Below are 21,902 nucleotides of genomic sequence, written 5' to 3' on the forward strand. Positions count from 1 at the left end.
AATGCCCTAGGCTTTGTCATTGTTATTTATTCTCATAGTGATGTATATTTGTTACGTTTTTATATTTCATTGTACACAATTCAGCTCGTTTGCTCCTCCTTGTACAATATTTGTTGAATAATAAAAAGAAACTGTCATTAAAGAATTGATTTCAAGCAGCAGACCGACAGAGCGCATCCATGTCTGGGGTTAGAGAAGGTGGATGGTATAACAAGCAGGAAGAGGCCCTGTTGACCCAATAGGAAGCTACAGGAAGCAATTAGCGAGAAGCTTCACAATCTAATTAGCAAGTATCAAAGCTAGTCACACAGCCGCTGCACTTTGCTCCAATCATGTGTGAATACAATGTTTATTTTTTTCTGAGAATTCCCCTTGATTGCCTGGCTCGTTTGACTAAGTGACGCAAAGATTTTAGATCTTTAGCACAATTGATTATTTGTTTATGCGAGTTCAATAGAGGAATACAAAGAAATAATTGTATTACTGGTTAACGTAATTAACCATCCAAACTTTGGTGTAGGAGATCGCCATGATGTTGTGGTGTGTGCTTTTAGCTAACCAGTAAAATAATCAGTAGAAAAAGCATGTTACATTCCCACTTGTGTTCCCCATGCAGCTCTTCCTCTGTTCTCTCATCAACCGGGTATGACGGTAGCTTGTTTTCTTTCAAATACTTCAGCTGTGTTCGATTTAGCTAGCCTGCTGCAAACGGCAGCGTGACTACAGGCAGGCTCAATCAAATGCCCCAAAGTATTTTGATAGAAAACAAAACATTATATGAACCCAGGTCTGCATCAGAGTGCTTCTGCCCATGACTCACCATGCTGGCTGAAGGACTGCTCAAAGACAGACTTGTAGAGGCTGCGGAAGGAGGCACTGAGGTCCTCGAAGTCAGAGAAGAGGAGCTGCTTGTCCCCCTCGGCCACGTTGTACTGGGGCTGGGGAGGAGGAGGAAGTGGAGGGGGAGGATGCAGCTTTAAACTCAGAGACTGGGAGGAGGGTTCTGAGTGACTACTGACCTACAGAGAGAGAGGCAAAGGGTATTTTCATTACTTTGGTTAAAACGTCTTGATGCTAACTTGAGGTATCCACACTGTGCCTGTTTAAGGCACGGTAGTAAACATGTTTTCTATATCCCTGTCTTCTGCTGGTCATTCCCCCTTCTAACCCGAGAGCCCAGGCCGATTGTATCTATACTAAGCCAGCACCTCTTTCGGAGACCATGACAACCAACAACATTTTTTGCGTTACGAAAATTCTCATGTTAGGATTCTGCCCTAATTACCTTCAAGGCAATTTACTGAGGGAATAACACATAACACTACAGTGGTTTATACAATACAGTCATTCTACTTCTATAAAGTCCATTTACAGTGCCTTCAGAAAGTATTCATACCCCTTGACTTTTTCCACATTTTGTTGAATTATAGTCTCGATTAAATTGTTTTTTTCCCTGTTATTTTTTAAATCACCCATATACAAACAACAACCCATAATGACAAGGTGAAAACATGTTTTTTGTAAATGTATTGAAAATGAAATACAGAAATAACTCATTTACATTATTCACACCCTTGAGTCAATACTTTGTAGAAGCACCTTTAGCAGTGATTACAGCTGTGAGTCTTGAGGTGAGTCTCTAAGAGCATTCCACACCTGGATTGTGCAACATTTGGCCATTATTCTTGGCAACATTGTTCAAGCTCTGTCAAATTGGTTGTGGATCATTGGCTAGACAACCATTTTCAGGTCTTGCCATAGATTTTTGATTTAAGTCAAAACTGTAACTAGGCCATTCAGGAACATTCACTGTCTTCTTGGTAAGCAACTCCAGTGTAGATTTGGCCTTGTTTCTCAGGTTATTGTCCTGCAGAAAGGTTCATTCATCTCTCAGTGTCTGGTGGAAACAGACTGAACCAGGTTTTCCTGTCAGATTTTACTTGTGCTTAGCTTGATTCCATATTTTTTATCCTGAAAAACTCCCCAGTCCTTAACGATTACAAGCATACCCATAACATGATGCTGCCCCCACTATGCTTGAAAATATGCAGAGTGGCACTCAGTAATGTGTTGCATTGGATTTGCCCCAAACAGAACTTTACGTCCTAAATACAAAGTTTTAATTGCATTGCCATGTTCTTTGCAGACTTACTTTAGTGCCTTGTTGCAAACAGGATGCATGTTTTGGAATATTTTATTCTATACAGGCTTCATTCTTTTCACTCTGTCAATTAAGTCAGTACTGTGGAGTATCTACAACGTTGTTGATTCATCCTCAATGTTCTATCACAGCCAGTAAACTCTGTAACTGTTTTAAAGTCACCATTGGCCTCATGGTGAAATACCTGAGTGGTTTCCTTCCTATCTGGCAACTGAGTTAGGAGCGACACTTGTATCTTGGTATTGATTGATACACCATACAAAGTGTATAACTTCACCATGATTAAAGGGATATTCAATGTCAGCTTTAAAAAAAAAATTATCTACCAATAGGTGCCCTTCTTTGCGAGGCATTGGAAAACCTCCCTGGTCTAGGTGGTTGAATCTGTGTTTGAAATTCCCTGCTCGATAGAGGAACCTTGTAGATACTTGTATGTGTGGTGTACAGATATGAGGTAGTCATTTAAAAAATCATGTCAAACACTATTATTGCACACAGAATGAGCACATGCAACTTATTATGTGACTTGTTAAGCACATTTTTACTCCTGAACGTATTTATGCTTGCCATAACAAAGGGGTTGATTACTTATTGACTCAAGACATTTCAGCTTTTCATTTTTTATTAACATAATTCCACTGACATTCTGGGGTAGTATGTGTAGGCCAGTAGGAGATCTAGATGTAATCCATTTTAAATTCAGGCTATAACTTAACAAAATGTGGACAAAGTCAAGAGGTGTAAATACTTTCTGAAGGCCCTGCCTGTATAATATTTTCACCCTTTCACCATCCTAATTGTGGCTCTGCCATGTGCATTGGCCTCAAATATACAATTAGAAGTCCAATCGGCGTGGCACCTCCCTGAAGTTGATCCAACTGAAAGCGACACATTCATCCCTGCCGACGTGGCCTTTCTATCCAGCGATCTTGGCAGTGCTGGCACTTGAGACTTCAGCAGGAGACGCCAGGAGTAATCACCTTCAATGAGGAGGCGTCACCTGGGTGGACTAACGAAGCAGAACTAACCCTGATCCCACATGACTGGCCGTAAATTAGGTCTGGGGATTACCCCTGGAACGAGGGATGAGGGGATGGGAGGAAAACAGAGGATGGCCTCGAGAAAAGATAGATTAATTTGATGAAATTGTGTTGACCTTTTGTATAATGCAGGTGCGGGGGGGGGGGGGGTGATTGACGAACAAATGACAAAAAGTTGCCTCATCTACCCCAAAAATATGTCCAACTATAGGTAACTGACAAAAAAATGGAAACACTTGAGTAAATGAAGGATATAAAGTATATAAACTCAGCAAAAAAAGAAATGGCCCCTTTTCAGGACCTTGTCTTTCAAAGATAATTGGTAAAAATCCAAATAACTTCACAGATCTTCATTGTAAAGGGTTTAAACACTGTTTCCCATGAACCATGAACCATAAACAATTAATAAACATTCACCTCTGGAATGGTCGTTAAGACACTAACAGCTTACAGACGGTAGGCAATTAAGGTCACAGTTATGAAAACTTAGGACACTGAAGAGGCCTTTCTAATGACTCTGAAAACAAAAACAAATGGTGTCTGCTCCTCTGCATGAACGTGCCTTAGGCATGCTGCAAGGAGGCATGAGGACTGCAGATGTGACCAGGGCAATAAATTGCAATGTCCGTACTGTGAGACGCCTAAGACAGAGCTACAGGGAGACAGGAAAGACAGCTGATCGTCCTCGTAGTGGCAGACCACGTGTAACAACACCTGCACAGGATCAGTACATCCGAACATCACACCTGCGGGACAAGTACAGGATGGCAACAGCAACTGCCCGGGTTACACCAGGAACGCACAATCCCTCCATCAGCGCTCAGACTGTCCGCAATAGGCTGAGAGATGCTGGACTGAGGGCTTGTAGGCATGTTGTAAGGCAGGTCCTCACCAGACATCACCGGCAACAACGCCACCTATGGGCACAAACCCACCGTCGCTGGACCAGACAGGAGCTTCTTGTCATTGCAGGAAATCTCAATGCTGTGCGTTACAGGGAAGGCATCCTCCTCCCTCATATGGTACCCTTCCTGCACGCTCATCCTGACATGACCCACCAGCATGACAATGCCACCAGCCATACTGCTCATTCTGTGCGTGATTTCCTGCAAGACAGGAATGTCAGTGTTCTTCCATGGCCAGTGAAGAGCCCGGATCTCAATTCCATTGAGCACGCCTGGGACCTGTTGGATCGGAGGGTGAGGGCTAGGGCCATTCACCCCAGAAATGTCCGGGAACTTGCAGGTGCCTTGGTGGAAGAGTGGGGTAACATCTCACAGCAAGAACTGGCAAATATGGTGCAGTCCATGAGGAGGAGATGCACTGCAGTACTTAATGCAGCTGGTGGCCACACCAGATACTGACTGTTTGATTTTGATCCCCCCTTTGTTCAGGGACACATTATTCCAATTATGTTAGTCACATGTCTGTGGAACTTGTTTAGTTTATGTCTCAGTTGTTGAATCTTGTTATGTTCATACAAATATTTACACATGTTAAGTTTGCTGAAGATAAACGCAGTTGACAGTGAGAGGACGTTTCTTTTTTTGTTGAGTTTAGGTCCTTCCATGCAGGTTTGGTTCCGGAGTTAATTAAGCAATTAACATCCCATCGTGCTTAGGGTCATTTATAAAAATGCTGGGCAGGCCATTATTTTGACTACCATGGCTATGCCCCCATAGGATGACAATGGACACGAGTGGTCACTGAGTGGTTTGATGAGCATGAAAACAATGTAAACCATATGTCACGGCTGTCTCAGTCACCAGATCTCAACCAAATTGAACACTTATTTGAGATTCTGGAGCGGCGCCGGAAAAAGCATTTTCTACCATCATAACAAAACACCAAATTATGGAATTTGTCATGGAAGAATGGTGTCACATCCTTCCAACAGAGTTCCAGACACTTGTAGAATCTATGCCAAAGTGCATTGAAGCTGTTCTGGCTTGTCGTTGCCAAACACCCAATTAAGACTTATGTTGGTGTTTCCTTTATTTTAGCAGATACCTTTCTATGTCCATTTTAGCACTTTCTTCCAATGATACTAAAGCATAGAATTCAGTTAGGACCACATTGTCTACTCACAGTCACAGAGGCCCATATTGGTTCCCACACTGCACCCACATTTGACCTATAGCACATAGTGGACTAAGTCTTTGGGGTTCTTTGCTTTGGCCGACACTACAGACCATGAAAAAGTAGACGCTACAACACCACAGGAGTGCCTTGGTTTAAATAAACCGTTTGTGGCAATCCTAGGTGCCCGGTAAGGATTAGGTTGAGAAAACAGGTGGTTTCTAGTTTCCACTGGAGAACAAACCAAATGCCCTGTGATGAACAGTAAGACACAGGCTCTTACAAAGCAAATGTTCAGTTTTGTTTCTACTCTACCCCTTAATTCCCCAAAGAAACAACCCTTTAGGTACGAATTTAACCCTCGCCTCAGTAGTGTGTTCATGCACACCACCCTACTCCAGGTATTTCCACTGTGTTTGTGGTAGACCTGGAATAGTTAAGGGGCTGTGTGTGAGTAGTGACTGTGTTACACAGCTGTGGCCTCAGACACAAACAATAACACAGCCTCACATTGTAGTATGATCTAAAATAAGGACACGCGACAACGAGTTTCTAGCTCCAGCCTGTTTATTAACCTAACCCTCGCATGTCCTACATACAGTGGGGCAAAAAAGTATTTAATCATCCACCAATTGTGCAAGTTCTCCCACTTAAAAAGATGAGAGAGGCCTGTCATTTTCATCATCGGTATTTATTTGCAAATAACTATCTGTTGTCCTTTCATGAGAAGGTCTCCATTACAGTGGAAGTCACGTTGGTGCACCCAATAGGGCTTCAGCAGTTGAGGCAGTTCCTCCTGCCTGGGCCATCCCTTTTTGCACTGCTGTACTATCTGTTGGCAGATGTGGTCTCGTTGTTGCTCCTCTGCAATCTGCTGCAGTTTGGTCTGAGATGCAGGTAGACTGTCCCTTATTGCATTAATGGACACCTGTACCTCACCCTCTAGACATTGCTCCTCCTCTGATAATGGACGTTTAATTGGGGCCCTGGAGAGTGCATCTGCTGTGGTCAGTGCCTTCCCTGGCACATACACCATCTTGTAGGTGAACCTCAGTAATCTGAGGCAGAAGCGCAGAACTCTGGGAGGCAAGTCATCCAGTGCTTTTGTCCCTAACAAAGCCAACAGTGGCTTGTGATCAGTCTCTGCTGTAAACTGCAGGCCAATAAGGTATTGGCTGAGCCTTTCACATGCCCATGTGATAGCCAACGCCTCCTTCTCCAATTGAGCATATCTTTGCTCTGTGTCGGATAAGCTTCGGGAGATGTATGCTATTGGACGCCACTCCATGTTGTCCTGCATCTGTGTGAGGACCGCCCCTAGCCCAAAGGATGATGCATCTGCTGATACTTTTGTCTTAGCGTGGGGACGGTACTGGGCCAGCACTCTCTGTGAGGCCAGATCTCCTTTGATTTTGTCAAACGCTACCTGTTGCATGTGACCCCATGACCAGTCATTCTCTTTGGCTAGTAAGACTCTCAGAAGTTTGGTTGTATCTGAGAACTGTGGGAGGAACTTACCCACATGTGTGGCCATGCCTAAGAAGGTCCTGACTTCAGCAACATTCTGGGGTCTGGGCATATATGTGATGGCGCTGATCTTCTCTGGGTCCGGCTCTATTCCAGCTGCACTGATTTTGTGTCCCAAGAACAAGACCTCTGATTGTGCAAAAGTGCATTTTTCATTGAGTGTCAGGCCAGTCTTCTGGAGTCGGGTCAGAACTGCTGTGAGCCTTACATCATGTTCTGCCCTATCCCTTCCGCACACGAGCACATCGTCCGCGTGGACTATGACGCCACTCAGCCCATCCAACAGCTGGGACATGAGTCTTTGGAAATGCTCAGGACCGGAAGAGATTCCAAATGGCAAAACAGTAACGGCCAAACGGTGTTATAAATGTTGTGAGTGTCCTATTCTCTGATGACAGCGGTATCTGCCAGAAACCTGAGCGGGTATCCAGCTTTGTGAAGACTTGTGAGCCATCCAACTTAGCCAGTGACTACTCAACAGAAGGTAAGATGTGTCTCTCTCTGCAGAGTGCCTCATTCAATTTAGTCATGTCCACACAGATCCTTATTTCCCCATTGGCTTTTGGCACCACTACCATCCCTGCACACCAGTCTGTGGGACTCTCTATTTTAGACACCACCCCAGTTTCTTCCATCCTCCCCAACTCTTCCTTTACTCTGGCCAATAAAGGGATAGGCACCCGGCAGGGGGTGGTAAGGGCATAGGGGACAGCATCCTCTTTCAGGTGGATGTTGTAGTCACCTTCTATCCTTCCTAGACCAAAAAACACTTTTGGGAATTTATTTTTGAAAACCTCACCTGGGTCCTCCAGTTCGCTCACTCTCTCAATGAGTTGCAATGCTTCAATTGCTGGCAGCCCCAGCAACGGTCTGGCTAGAGAGTCAATGACGAAGACAGGCTGGATGGCACTTTTGTCTTTACTCTCCAGTTTAATCACCAAGTGCCCTACCACTGGTAAAATGTTATTACTGGGCCTTTTCAGTTTTTTGTTTGTAGAGAGCAAAGGGCCATCTCTGCTATAGCTATACAGCCAAGTTGGGATAGTTGTCACTGCTGCCCCAGTGTCTAGTTTAAATGACACAACCTCCCCATTGAGTTTAATGTCTGAATGCCAGCCAGTATTGTTTCCCTTTACTTCTCCCAGAAAGATGCTGTCCTGCTGTACCTACTCTGAAACCCCATGCATTTGCTTTAATCGACAGACAGCTGAAAAGTCTCCTCTCCTGTGACATGTCCTGCATTCCGCATCCTTTGCTGGGCAATCTTTCCATCTGTGGAAAGGGGATTTCCCACATTTGCAAAAAACACTTGAACTAGCTACTGGTGCTGTCTGTGATTGTTTTCTCCACGTCTGTCTCTGTTCTGTGTTCCCCTCCGTTGTTTTAGCTCTGTATGAAAATGCATGTATTTCCCCACTCTCTTCGTTCTGCAAGGAGCTGCTGTCGCGCAGTATCGTCTGCTGTCTTTTTACTGTCTCACTCTGCCTAACCTGGTTTACAGCTTTGGACAAGGTAAGCTGGGAATCCAACTGTAACTTTTCAGAAAGTGATATATTTCTTATTCATACTACAATCCGATCTCGGATCAGCTCTTCCCTGAGCGCGCCAAACTGACAATGGTCTGCTAGTTTGTGAACAGCTGTGATAAAACTGTCAGTGGTTTCACCCTGCTCCTGTTTGCGCATTTTAAACCTAGCTCTTTCAAAACAGTCTTTAACGGCCCTGTAGTTAAGTTTCTCTTCCTCGGTCAACGTTGAAGCATTTAATATATCCTCGGCTTCATCACCCATAGAGTAGATGAGTGTATTAACTTGAAATGCCTCATTTTTCACGTTTAAGCCTGATGCTACCCTGTACCTTTCAACGCGCCTGATCCATTTCGGCCAGTTTTGAATGTCCATACAAACAAAATTATCCGGGGGACTAATGCGAAATCCGTCAGCACCTAGCCACTGGCCTGTCCGTGTTTGCGCCAGAGCCCGTTGAACTTGGAGTCGCAAACCCTGAAATCCCGCCAGCTTCTTCCTCTTGCAACATGTTGCTTAGCAGTAACTTAGTCCTTGCTCGTTAGCTAGCACAATAATGATATGCACTGTTTTATCTCCAGCACTGTTCCCTCCCTTTGAAACAGCCTGAATGTATGATTTACTTGGTACGTCCTTCACGTTTACGTGAATTTTAAAACCACTTCTGACACCATGTAGTATGATGATCTAAAATAACCCCCAAGGGACATCCTACTACACACATGAGCAGCATTGCCCCAATAACCACTGAAGCAAACACTGGCTGGGAAAAGTCCACTCTGATCCAAGACTGAAGTCGTGTACAGCAGTAAAGGTCGACCAATAGCAACAATGGCAGATTCCCACTAAGACTTCAAATGACAAATAAAATAAATATAATTTTTCAAGCAAAGGTCACTCAAATCTATATAGGCAGTCAGGTTTAGATGTTCCCTATCTCTACCATTTGACACAACACTTATTCTCTGCCCCAAATGGCACCCTATTACATATAGTGCATTACTCTTGACCAGAGTCATATGGGTCCTGGTTAAAAGTAGCAATATAAAAGGGAATAAAGAGCCCCATGGGTCACAGTCTTAGTATAGCTTTCGTTCTCCTCAAGCCGTTGGACATGAAACATCCTGTTGCGGCAGCGTTAGCGGTGTTATTAAGTGAGGTGCGTGACGTACCGGCGTGTAGCTGTGCACGATGCTGTTGAGGTTGACTGAGGCCAGGCTCTGGTCAGAGAGGCTGTTATTGAGGCTGCTCCTGGGGCTGTCGCTGTCCTCCTGCTCAGTCTTGTACAACACTACCTGGAACAAAGATGGTGGTTGTTAATATCCCCAACTGGAACAAAGATGGCCAATGTTTATATCACTTGCTGGAATAACAGACCTGCCAAGTTTGAAGAATTGTTATGAGTACCACTTCAGCGCGGCGGGGGCACCCACACTGCTCAAATCAAAGGCAAATGCACTTTTTTGGCCTAATATTGATGTTGGCAGAAGACTTATGGGTACATGGTAATTTTCTGCTCTTCAGTAGCAAACTAGAAATACATTTAAATGTACAAATCAGGGTTCTCCCTAGGATTTTCTGACAAAGTGGTGCTGGTCTAAGGTTGGGTAGGGGGAGGTACGGAGGGGGTTAGTCAACTCCCCCCTCAGGAGGTTGGAGCATTTGCATTTGAAAAACCTGTAAATGCCATTTCTAAAAACCTAGAGTCTAAAAGGGATACTTAGGGATTTATCTACTTCCCAGAGTCAGATGAACACATGGATACCATTTGTATGTCTCTGTGTACAGTATGAAGGAAGATAGAGGTAGTTTTGCGAGCCAATTCTAACTAGCGTTAGCACAATGACTGGAAGTCTATGGGTATCTGCGAAGTCTATGGGTATTTGCTAGCATGCTATTTCCAGTCATTGCACTAAAGCTAGTTAGCAATTTCTCTAGCGCTAGTTAGCAACTTCTTTCACACTACATGCAGAGACATCATCTGACTCTGGGGAAGTCCCTAAGTATCCATTGAAATTATAGCAGACAATGTAGCCAACACAGAAGTATTCTGTTTGATTCTACATTAAATTGAGGTGGTCTCTATGAAACTTTCAAATGTTTCTAAGTTAAACTTAGGGGTAATGATTATTCTAATTAATAGGTGTCTTAATGTGGATAGTCTAGTGAAAAAGTAAACTGTCTTAATTTTGTTTGGGGAGAAAATTCTGACTAATTCAATTACTGGATGCACTGGATGTAGTAGTCTAGTTTACAGTAGGCTATTTGGAATATGAAACAACTGAACTAGGCCTATATAAGCTTGTTTCAGATCTCCATCTCTGACATAATGCATCAAGTTAGGTCTGACTACTAGGCTACCATTTATTCAACATGCCTTGTTGTCATTGGTAAACTAACTATTATCACATCATTAGCAGCCTACTGTTGACATTTAGCTACAGATCGTGAACTGATTAACCCTTAAAAAGCCTTTGGGGGGGGGGTTCTACGAAGCGAACATATGGGATTATTTTAAGATGGTCATACCATGGATCATTTAGGTATTTGATTTTGAATTTTAGGACCCCTGTAGGTATAATTCATTGATCAAATATTGAATTTGGCCTTTACTGCTATAGCCCATAGAAATGCATTGAATAACACAATCATAAATGGCAAAACAGACATTCAAAAATGAAACAATAAGGAATAAGGTTTTGAAGTGTCGTTCCTATATCTAGAAGATAAGAAGGCTAATAAATTATCCCCACAAAAATTGACAAATTTAATCCCATTTTTTTGCTGGCACAAAACTACTTCCATACTTCCCTTCACTTTTTAAACCGGTACCGGGTTACCTTAAGACGAGTTCCGTGACGCTTGTATCTGTCGTAGAACACCATCGTGTTCGTGAGTCTCCCCTTTCCATAGTGGGGTCATATTAGTTTGTTGCCCAAACGGTTTGATGCACCAGACAGAAGTTGGCACATCAGTGGAAACAACTTCAAACGAGTCCCGTGGGGCTTGTAGGGTTCGTGGAACAAACAGAGAAAAACAACGTGTAGGCCTAACAGTTCACCCGCTACAAATGTTTTCCTGAGAAGAGCAATTTTAGGGATGTCTCTTGGACTGACAACGCAGGTGCGGAAGGCCGACACTAACGACATAGATTGCGACGCAGCCCATATACAGTGGGGCAAAAAGTATTTAGTCAGCCACCAATTGTGCAAGTTCTCCCACTTAAAAAGATGAGAGAGGCCTGTAATTTTCATCATAGGTACACTTCAACTATGACAGACAAAATGAGAAAAAAAATCCAGAAAATCACATTGTAGGATAATAAATAAGTGTTTGGTCACCTACAAACAAGCAAGATTTCTGGCTCTCACAGACCTCTGTCCTCCACTCGTTACCTGTATTAATAGCACCTGTTTGAACTTGTTATCAGTATAAAATACACCTGTCCACAACCTCAAACAGTCACACTCCAAACTCCACTATGGCCAAGACCAAAGAGCTGTCAAAGGACACCAGAAACAAAATTGTAGACCTGCACCAGGCTGGGAAGACTGAATCTGCAATAGGTAAGCAGCTTGGTTTGAAGAAATCAACTGTGGGAGCAATTATTAGGAAATGGAAGACATACAAGACCACTGATAATCTCCCTCGATCTGGGGCTCCACGCAAGATCTCACCCCGTGGGGTCAAAATTATCACAAGAATGGTGAGCAACAATCCTAGAACCACACGGGGGGACCTAGTGAATGACCTGCAGAGAGCTGGGACCAAAGTAACAAAGCCTACCATCAGTAACACACTACGCCGCCAGGGACTCAAATCCTGTATATATATAAAAAAAAAACATATATATCTCTAGCACAAACAGACAACTTTTAATGGGGATTTTTTTAAATGTTAATTAGATCGTCAATCGACCCTAGGGGGTTAATTAACATAGGCCTACTACTGTAATAGTTTATCATAACTTTCTGTGAAGGACGGTATTAGCGTAACATCTCTGTATGCCTTGTCTGTTTCCATTTACGCAACACCGCACGTTTCCTTGCTCGTCAATGCACTCGCGCCTACTACCGCTGTGGAGATCAAAGCATGTGCGGGCAACAAAGTGTTCTTGCTTAGTTGACTAAACGCTGTAGCTAACTACCTTCGTCGTAATGACGACGTAGCTAAGGAGCTAACTACAAAATAACACGTAGTTATGTGCTTGACTTACACATACAATTTGGGAAAATGTATTTGGCAAACAGCTCATTCTCCATTTTCCCTACCCCTTTTCCTCACCGTTGGTATCAAAGGAAAAAGTGGAGCGCTACCAGAAGGAGGAAAATAGTAGGCTATTACGACTATAGAGATTCTCTCCTCGCCCACAATGTGCCAACTGGAAACCTATTTTTTGCCTATTTTAAGGTAGTTCTTCGTACCAGCATACGTTGACTTCGGTAATAAAGATGGGCGCCATTAATATCACTACCTTGAACAAAGATGACCAGTGTTACAATACTGCCCCAGAGGTGTATGGGTTTGCATGTCATTACGACAGACCTTGTTAGTCACAGTGTTGATTGCCAGAGTGGGAGAGGCATCTCCGTACATGATACAGTCCATTCGCAGGGACTCCGATTCCAGGCTGTAGGGGGTGGAGGCCTGGAGAATAGGACAGAGTAATATAAGGGAGGGATGGGAGAGGGCTGTCTCTTGGTCTCGCTCTACAGCAGTGGTGGAAAAAGTACCCAATTGTCATACTTGAGTAAAAGTAAAGATAACTTAATAGAAAATTACTCAAGTGAAAGTCAACCAGTAAAATACCATTTGAGTAAAAATATTTGGTTTTAAATATCAAATGTAATTGCTAAAATATACTTAAATATCAAAAGTAAAAGTATAAATCATTTAAAATTCCTTACATAAAGTAAACGAGACTGCACTATTTTCTTGTTTTTTAGCCAGGGGAACACTCCAACACTCAGACATAATTTACAAACAAAGCATGTGTGTTTAGTGAGTCCGCCAGATCAGCGGCAGTAAGGATGACCAGGGATGTTCTCTTGATAAGTGTGAATTTGACAATTTTCCTGTCCTGCTAAGCATTCAAAATATAACAAGTACTTTTTTTTGTCAGGGAAATATATGGAATAAAAAGTACATTATTTTCATAAGGAATGTATCGAAGTAAAACTTGTCAAAAATATAAATAGTAAAGTACAGATAACCCCAAAAAATGTAAAGTACTTAAGTATTTTTACTTAAGTACTTTACAACACTGCTCCACAGAACATTGATGGGATAGATAGCATATAATATTGAGCTGGTATAGTCTACAGTAAACCATAACATAATATTAATAATTATTACAGACACAAAATGTATCTTTCACCATTTTGTCTACCCTCACTTGCCTGGCTCCCAAAACTGCTTACTGAAAGAGGATTGGTTTGCAACAATGCAACTTTAATTTATGATAAACTCCAAAAGAGGGGAGAGAGTTGCAAGATCCATGACAGAGGTCTGTGTATTTGGGAAGAATGGCTTGATTCAAGAGTGTATGAGGAGAGATGAATTAGTCCTCCTGTATGCCTACAAGAAAGAATAGTTGGTGCCTCGGCCCTAACAACATTTTATTTGCTATTTGACCACTTTATATACCACAGAAGAACAGTTAGATGGACTACTCACCTTACAGACAAACAATGGCTATGATATGTGCATCACAAACAGAAATACCTTATTACACAAGTATTCAGACACTTTGCTATGAGACTCGAAATTGAGCTCAGCTGCATCCTGTTTCCATTGATCATCCTTGAGATGTTTCTACAACTTGATTGGAGTCCACCTGTGGTACATTCAATTGATTGGACATGATTTGGGAAGGCACACACCTGTCTATACAAGGTCCCACAGTTGACAGTGCATGTCAGAGCAAAAAAAAAGCCATGAGGTCGAAGGAATTGTTCGAAGAGCTCCATGACAGGATAGTGTCAAGGCACAGATCTGGGGAAGAGTAGCCTAAAAATGTCTGCTGCATTGAAGGTCCCCAAGAACACAGTGGCCTCCATCATTCTAAAATGGAAGAACTTTGGAACCACCAAGACTCTTCTTAGAGCTGGCCACCTTGCCAAATTGAGCAATTGGGGGAGAAGGTCCTTGGTCAGGGAGAGACCAAGAAGCTGATGGTCACTCTGACAGAGCTCCAGAGTTCCTCTGTGGAGATTGGAAAACATTCCAGCAGGACTACCATCTCTGCAGCACTCTACCAATCAGGCCTTTGGTAGTGGCCAGATGGAAGCCACTCCTCTGTTTGGAGTTTACCAAAAGCCACCTTAAGACTCTCAGACCATGAGAATGAAGATTATCTGGTCTGATGAAACCAAGAGTGAACTCTTTGGCCTGAATGCCACTGGCACCATCCCTACGGTGAAGCATGTGAGACCTGGGAGACCAGTCAGGTTGAGGGAAAAAATAACAGAGCAAAATACAGAGAGATCTTTGATGAAAACCTGCTTCAGAGCACTCAGGACTTCAGACTGGGGCGACGGTTCACCTTCCAACAGGTCAACAACCCTAAGCACACAGCCAAGACAACGCAGGATTGGCTCGGGACAAGTCTGAATGTCCTTGAGTCGTCCATCCAGGGCCCGGACCTGAACTGGATCGAACATTTCTGGAGAGACCTATAAATAGCTGTGCAGCGACGCTCCCCACCCAACCTGACAGAGATTGAGAGGATTTGCAGAGAAGATTGGGATAAAATCCCCAAACACAGATGTGCCAAGCATCATACCCAAGAAGACTCAAGGCTGTAATCGCGGCCAAAGGTGCTCCAACAAAGTACTGAGTAAAGGGTCTGAATACTTATGTAAATGTAACATTACATTTTTTGTTTGCAAAAATGTCTACAAATCTGTTTTTTGTTTTGTCATTATGGGGTATTGTGTGTAGATTGAGGGGAAAAAATACTTTTTAATCCATTTCAGAATAAGGATGTAATGTAACAAAATGTGGAAAAAGACATGGGGTCTGAATACTTTCCAAATGCACTATACTGCATTGAAAACCACATTCTAAAATGCTTTGTCTGTTGCCAATAGATCTAGAGAACTAATATGGAACACACACTCTTTTGACAGTGAGAGACAGCTATATTTCTGTGAGCCAATCTGACAACTCTTGCAAATCTGCCAGCAATGCAACCGAAGCGTACTAAAAGGGTCATAGGGCTTACGCGTAATAAAAAATGACTAGGTTCTGAATTAATGTTTGTGATAAAAAAAAAACAGAAGAAAATATGTTTAACGGAAGCCTAGGGCCTTGTGTGTTAATTAACTGGAAAAGAAGCCTAGAATACTCTACCTCTTTTCTCTCCACTCCCTCTCGCTCTTCCTCTCTCTCTTGTTCTCTTCCTTCCTGCTCTTTCCCCTTTCCACTCTCTCTCCCTCTCGTTCACTCTTTTGCTTTCTTTCCCCCTTCCTGTCGCTCTCACCCTCTCCCTTCCGTTCTTCCCCTCCCTCTCTCTTCTGCTTGCCCCCCCCCCCCCTTCCTCTTCTCATTGGGCTGTGATGATTGTGCACTTTGGCACTCTATCCCTGCTTTGTTTCCGTGGTGATGGGTAGGGCAGTGGTAGATGCGAAGGGGGAGAGTAGGCTTGCTGCTGCTCAGGGCTCAGTGAGCTGCAGCGCCGTGTTCATTCAGGCACTCAGGTCATTGAATGCCAGTGGTATAGTGCTAATTCTATAGGGGCAGAAGAGACGTGATTTTTCACAGCATGATATCACCATCTCAAAGTAGATAGGTGTTAACTGTTGGCCGAAATGAGACAGGATCATGAGACGTTTTAAATTAAGCATAAAATGCAAAACTCAATGTCCATACACGGTAGCCTAGAATTTGTTTAGGAATTTGTTACATTTATATTGATCTGACGAGGAACAATTGATTATCGTCTCTTATATACACTGAACAAAAATATAAATGCAAAATGTAAAGTATTGGTCCCATGTTTCATGAGCTGAAATAAAATAGCTTCTTGATATAAAATAGCTTCTTGACACCTGTCAGGTGGATGGATTATCTTGGCAAATGAGAAATACTCACTAACAGCGATGTAAACAAATGTGCGCACAACATTTGAGAGAAATAAGCTTTTTGTGCATATGGAACATTTCTGGGATATTTTATTTCAGCTCATGAAACATGGGACCAACACTTTACATGTTGCGTTTATAGTTTTGTTCAGTATACAGTACCAGTCAAAAGTTTGGACACAACTACTCATTCTAGAGTGTTTCTTTATTTTTACTATTTTCTACATTCTAGAATAATAGTGAAAATGTCAAAACTATGGAATAACACATATGGAATCATATAGCAACCAAAAAAAAAAAAAGTGTTAAATAAATCAAAATATATTTTATATTTGAGATTGTTCAAAGTAGCCACCTTTTGCCTTGATGACCGCTTTGCACACTCTTGGCATTCTCAACCAGCTTTGAGGTAGTCACCTGGAATACATTTCAATTAACAGGTGTGCCTTGTTAAAAGGTAATTTGTGGAATTTCTTTCCTTCTTAATGCGTTTGAGCCAATCAGTTGTGTTGTGACAAGGTAGGGGTGGTATACAGAAGATAGCCCTATTTGGTAAAAAAAAACACATTATGGCAAGAAGAGCTGAAATAAGCAAAGAGAAACAACAGTCCATCATTACTTTAAGACATGGAAGTCAGTTAATTCGGAAAATTTCAAGAACTTTTAAAGTTTCTTCAAGTGCTGTCGCGAAAACCATCAAACGCTATGATGAAACTGGCTCTCATGAGGACTGCCACAGGAATGGAAGACCCAGAGTTACCTCTGCTACAGAGGATAAGTTCATTAGAATTAACTGCGCCTCAGATTGCAGCCCAAATAAATGCTTCAGAGTTCAAGTAACAGACACATCTCAACATCAACTGTTCAGAGGAGACTTCATGAATAAGGTCTTCATGGTCGAATTGCTGCAAAGAAACCACTACTAAAGGATGCCAATAATAAGAAGAGAGTTGCTTGGGCCAAGAAACACGAGCAATGGACATTAGACTGGTGGAAATCTGTATGATGGTGTGGGGTGCTTTTCTGATGACACTGTTGGATATTTATTTAGAATTCAATGCACACTTAACCAGCATGGCTACCACAGCATTCTGCAGTGATACGCCATCCCATCTGGTTTGCGCTTAGTGGGACATTCATTTGTTTTTCAACAGGACAATGACCCAACACCCCTCTAGGCTGTGTAAGGGCTATTTGACCAAGAAGGAGAGTGATGGATTGCTGCATCAGATGACCTGGCCTCCACAATCAACTGATCTCAACCAAATATAGATGGTTTGGGATGAGTTGGACCGCAGAGTGAAGGAAAAGCAGCCAACAAGCGCTCAGCATATGTGGGAACTCCTTCAAGACTGTTGGAAGAGCATTCCAGGTGAATCTGGTTGAGAGAATGCCAAGAATGTGCAAAGCGGTCATCAAGGCAAAGGGTGAATACTTTGAAGAATTTGTTTTAACACTTTTTTGGTTACTACATGATTCCATGTGTTATTCATAGTTTTGATGTCTTCACTATTATTCTACGATGTAGAAAATAGTAAAAAATAAAAAAAAAAAAAAAAACTTGAATGAGTTGGTGTGTCCAAACTTTTGACTGGTAGTGTATATATGCTACATTTGTGCAAGCCGCAGATGACCGTTAACAGGACCAGTGTAAATTGTATGTCAGCCCATGTGAGGAAAATTCAGCGGTGTCGGAAGCTGTTGCTTTCGTCCTGACTCCTGATGACCGGTCTTTTGGGATCACCTGGTCCACTCTAATTTGAAATCCAGTACTCACCATTTCTCCAGAGCGCGGCCTCTTCTTTGGTCTGGTGGGCAGTGTGTCCTCTTTAGGGTTGGTGTCTATAGCCCAGTAGGACCCCTGGGAACCAAAACAAACAAGATATTAACACTACCCACTGGGTAGAAACTGGTTGAATCAATGTTGTATTTACAAGGAAAATACATTGGATTTGAAAAAAGTCATCAAATGTTGTTTTGAGGTTGAAATCGGCGATAGGGTTTCATGTGAATATGATAAAATCTGCATAAAAATAATATTTTCCCAACAGAGATGTGTTTCCATCAAATTGATTGGTTGTGGATAATAGGCTTTGTGTGATGATGTAGTGCACCTAAATATAACTTTTGTGGTTCAATTCATGTATCGAATAATGAAATACAAGTTAAATAGGTTTGCAGCCATTTTCAACTCTACTGATGGTTTTGTCACAAAAAAATGTGTGCGTTACATAGCGAATGTGCCCACTCTGGTCTTGGCATGTGCACTCTAGCCAACAGCTGGCAGATACTGTATACAATGCGGGTAGGCTAGCCTACATGATGACATTATTATGGTTATTCTTGTCAAACGGCAACCAAGAATCGATCATCATGTCATCAGAATAAGACCATCAATATTTATTGAAAGGAGCATCAAGCTCATCACTGTGCACTTTCACCACCCTGTGAAGTTCATCATTTATTTCATCTGTAGAGTAAATATCTGCATGCTTTCCAAGTCATCACATTATCGCGGGACCACACAACATATATCATCGTGTGACTCCAAGTTTACTTTTATATGATGGTTATTATATCAATATTTGCATAAATGCGTTTCCACCGCCATCTCTCACATAATGAATTTAATCAACACAAAACGATCCCTCCTTGTCTAGTGTATTTTGTTAGTCGATATTTGGTAAATTTACAGACAAAGTTTCCATCAGGCATCTAGTTACATTTTCTATGTACTTTACTCACATAAAAAGGTTGGACCTGTTTACAGTAACCACATTTCAATGTTTCCTACCTTTATATTACTCCAACTACCCCAATTCATGTTCTTAAGTAAAAAAACAAAACAATATAAAAATAGATGCCACCATTAAAACCAATTAGGGTTCAGAACATTAAAGCCAATTATCTCAGAATCATCTTTTTGCTGATAGAACCTTATAGTCCAAGCACTCGATATGTTGAATTTGTACCTATAAAACGTCAGATCTTCAATGTTATATCCAGCACAGAAAAAAAACAATAGGCTGGGCAGCACCTCCTACTGGAGCAGTGATCTATGTACAACTACTCGTTGTTATCTTATCCAGGGTTTTTACCAAGCCCAGCCCTGCTTAGCTTTGATATTTGTTACCGACTATTACCAACGTGCAATCGTGAAAATTACTGTTGAGAGATCTCCACTTAGAAAACTAAATAGATTCACTATCAAAGTCACGCCAAAGGATAGGTTTGGAAGGAAATTGCTCAGGGATTTCACCATGAGGCCAATGGTGATTTTAAAACAGTTTCAGAGTTTAATGGCTGTGATAAGAGAAAACTTAGAATGGATCAACAACATTGTAGTTACTCCACAATACGAACCTAATTGACAGAGTGAATAGAAGGAATCCTGAGTACCACTCTCCATAGTGGTGGCTTCATCAAGTTATGGGTATACTTGTAATCATTATGGACTGGGGAGTTTTTCAGAATAAAAAGGAAATGGAATGAAGCTAAGCACAGACAAAATCATAGAGGAAAACCTGGTTCAGTCTGCTTTCCACCAAACACTGGGAGATGAATTCACCTTTCAGCAGCACAATAATAAAATAATAAAACACAAGGCCAAATCGACACTGGAATTGCTTACCAAGAAGAGTGAATGTTCCTGAGTGGCTGAGTTACAGTTTGTCTTAAATCTGCTTGGAAATGTAGGGAAGACCTGAAAATTCTACAAACATGTTTTGACTTTGTCAATATGGGGTATTGTGTGTAGATGGGTGAGATTTAAAAAAAATATTGAATCCATTTTGAATTCAGGCTGTAACACAACACCTTCACTTTTCACACATTTTGTTACGTTAAAGCCTTATTCTAAAATGGATTTGAAAAAATCCCTCAATCTACACATACCCCATAATGATAAAGTGAACAGTTTTTAAAAAACATTTTAGCAAATGTATAAAAATGTTAAAAACAGAAATACCTTATTTACATAAATATTCGGACCCTATGCTATGTGACTTGAAATTGAGCTCAAGTGCATCCTGTTTCCATTGAAAGGCACACACCTGTCTATATAAGGTCCCACAGTTGACAGTGCATGTCAGAGCAAAAACCAAGCCATAAGGTCGAAGGAATTGTCAGTAGAGCTCCCGAGACAGGATTGTGCCGAGGCACAGATCTGGGGAAGAGTATCCAAAAAATGTCTGCAGCATTGAAGGTCCAAGAACAGTGGCCTCCATAATTCTTAAATTGAAGAAGTTTGGAACCGCCAAGACCCTTCCTAGAGCTGGCCGCCCCGGCCAAACTGTGTAATCACTTCCGGCGCCGACAGAGATGGCCGCCTCGCTTTGCGTTCCTAGGAAACTATGCAGTTTTTAGTTTTTTTACGTGTTATTTCTTACATTAGTACCCCAGGTCATCTTAGGTTTCATTACATACAGTCGAGAAGAACTACTGAATATAAGATCAGCATCAACTCACCATCAGTACTACCAAGAATATGTTTTTCGCGACGCGGATCCTGTGTTCTGCCTTACAAACAGGACAACGGAGTGGATTCCATGCAGCGACCCAAAAAAAAAACAACTCCGAAAAAGAGGGAAACGAGGCGGTCTTCTGGTCAGACTCCGGAGACGGGCACACCGTGCACCACTCCCTAGCATTCTTCTTGCCAATGTCCAGTCTCTTGACAACAAGGTTGATGAAATCCGAGCAAGGGTAGCATTCCAGAGGGACATCAGAGACTGTAACGTTCTTTGCTTCACGGAAACGTGGCTCACTGGAGAGACTCTATCCGAAGCGGTGCAGCCAACGGGTTTCTCCACACATCGCGCTGACAGAAACAAACATCTTTCTGGTAAGAAGAGGGGCGGGGGCGTATGCCTTATGACTGACGCGACATGGTGTGATGAAAGAAACATACAGGAACTCAAATCCTTCTGTTCACCTGATTTAGAATTCCTCACAATCAAATGTAGACCGCATTATCTACCAAGAGAATTCTCTTCGATTATAATCACAGCCGTATATATCCCCCCCCAAGCAGACACATCGATGGCTCTGAACAAACTTTATTTAACTCTTTGCAAACTGGAAACCATTCATCCGGAGGCTGCATTCATTGTAGCTGGGGATTTTAACAAGGCTAATCTGAAAACAAGACTCCCTAAATTTTATCAGCATATCGATTGCGCAACCAGGGGTGGAAAGACCTTGGATCATTGTTACTCTAACTTCCGCGACGCATATAAGGCCCTGCCCCGCCCCCCTTTCGAAAAAGCTGACCACGACTCCATTTTGTTGATCCCTGCCTACAGACAGAAACTAAAACAAGAGGCTCCCACGCTGAGGTCTGTCCAACGCTGGTCCGACCAAGCTGACTCCACACTCCAAGACTGCTTCCACCACGTGGACTGGGACATGTTTCGTATTGCGTCAGACAACAACATTGACGAATACGCTGATTCGGTGTGTGAGTTCATTAGAACGTGCGTTGAAG

The 21,902-nt window shown here is 42.3% G+C and overlaps 1 protein-coding gene across 4 annotated transcripts in view; it reads right to left on the reverse strand.

Annotated features, from left to right (window-relative positions):
- LOC110532232 (forkhead box protein J3) overlaps positions 1–21,902 on the reverse strand; it is a 104,665-nt gene that overhangs the window by 11,543 nt on the left and 71,220 nt on the right. For 2 of the 4 annotated variants that reach the window (XM_021615948.3, XM_036988161.2), the window contains exons 5-8: positions 18,195–18,278; positions 12,879–12,980; positions 9,506–9,628; positions 821–1,019 (exon numbers count right to left, since the gene is read on the reverse strand). In XM_021615948.3, the coding sequence (XP_021471623.2) occupies positions 821–1,019; positions 9,506–9,628; positions 12,879–12,980; positions 18,195–18,278 (508 nt within the window). The remainder of the gene's footprint in view (positions 1–820; positions 1,020–9,505; positions 9,629–12,878; positions 12,981–18,194; positions 18,279–21,902) is intronic. The other 2 variants (XM_036988162.2, XM_090184457.1) reach the window with 1 other exon arrangement.

Source organism: Oncorhynchus mykiss, chromosome 9 (assembly GCF_057628025.1).
Source record: "Oncorhynchus mykiss isolate SJ-2025 chromosome 9, ASM5762802v1, whole genome shotgun sequence".
Lineage (NCBI taxonomy): Eukaryota > Metazoa > Chordata > Actinopteri > Salmoniformes > Salmonidae > Oncorhynchus > Oncorhynchus mykiss.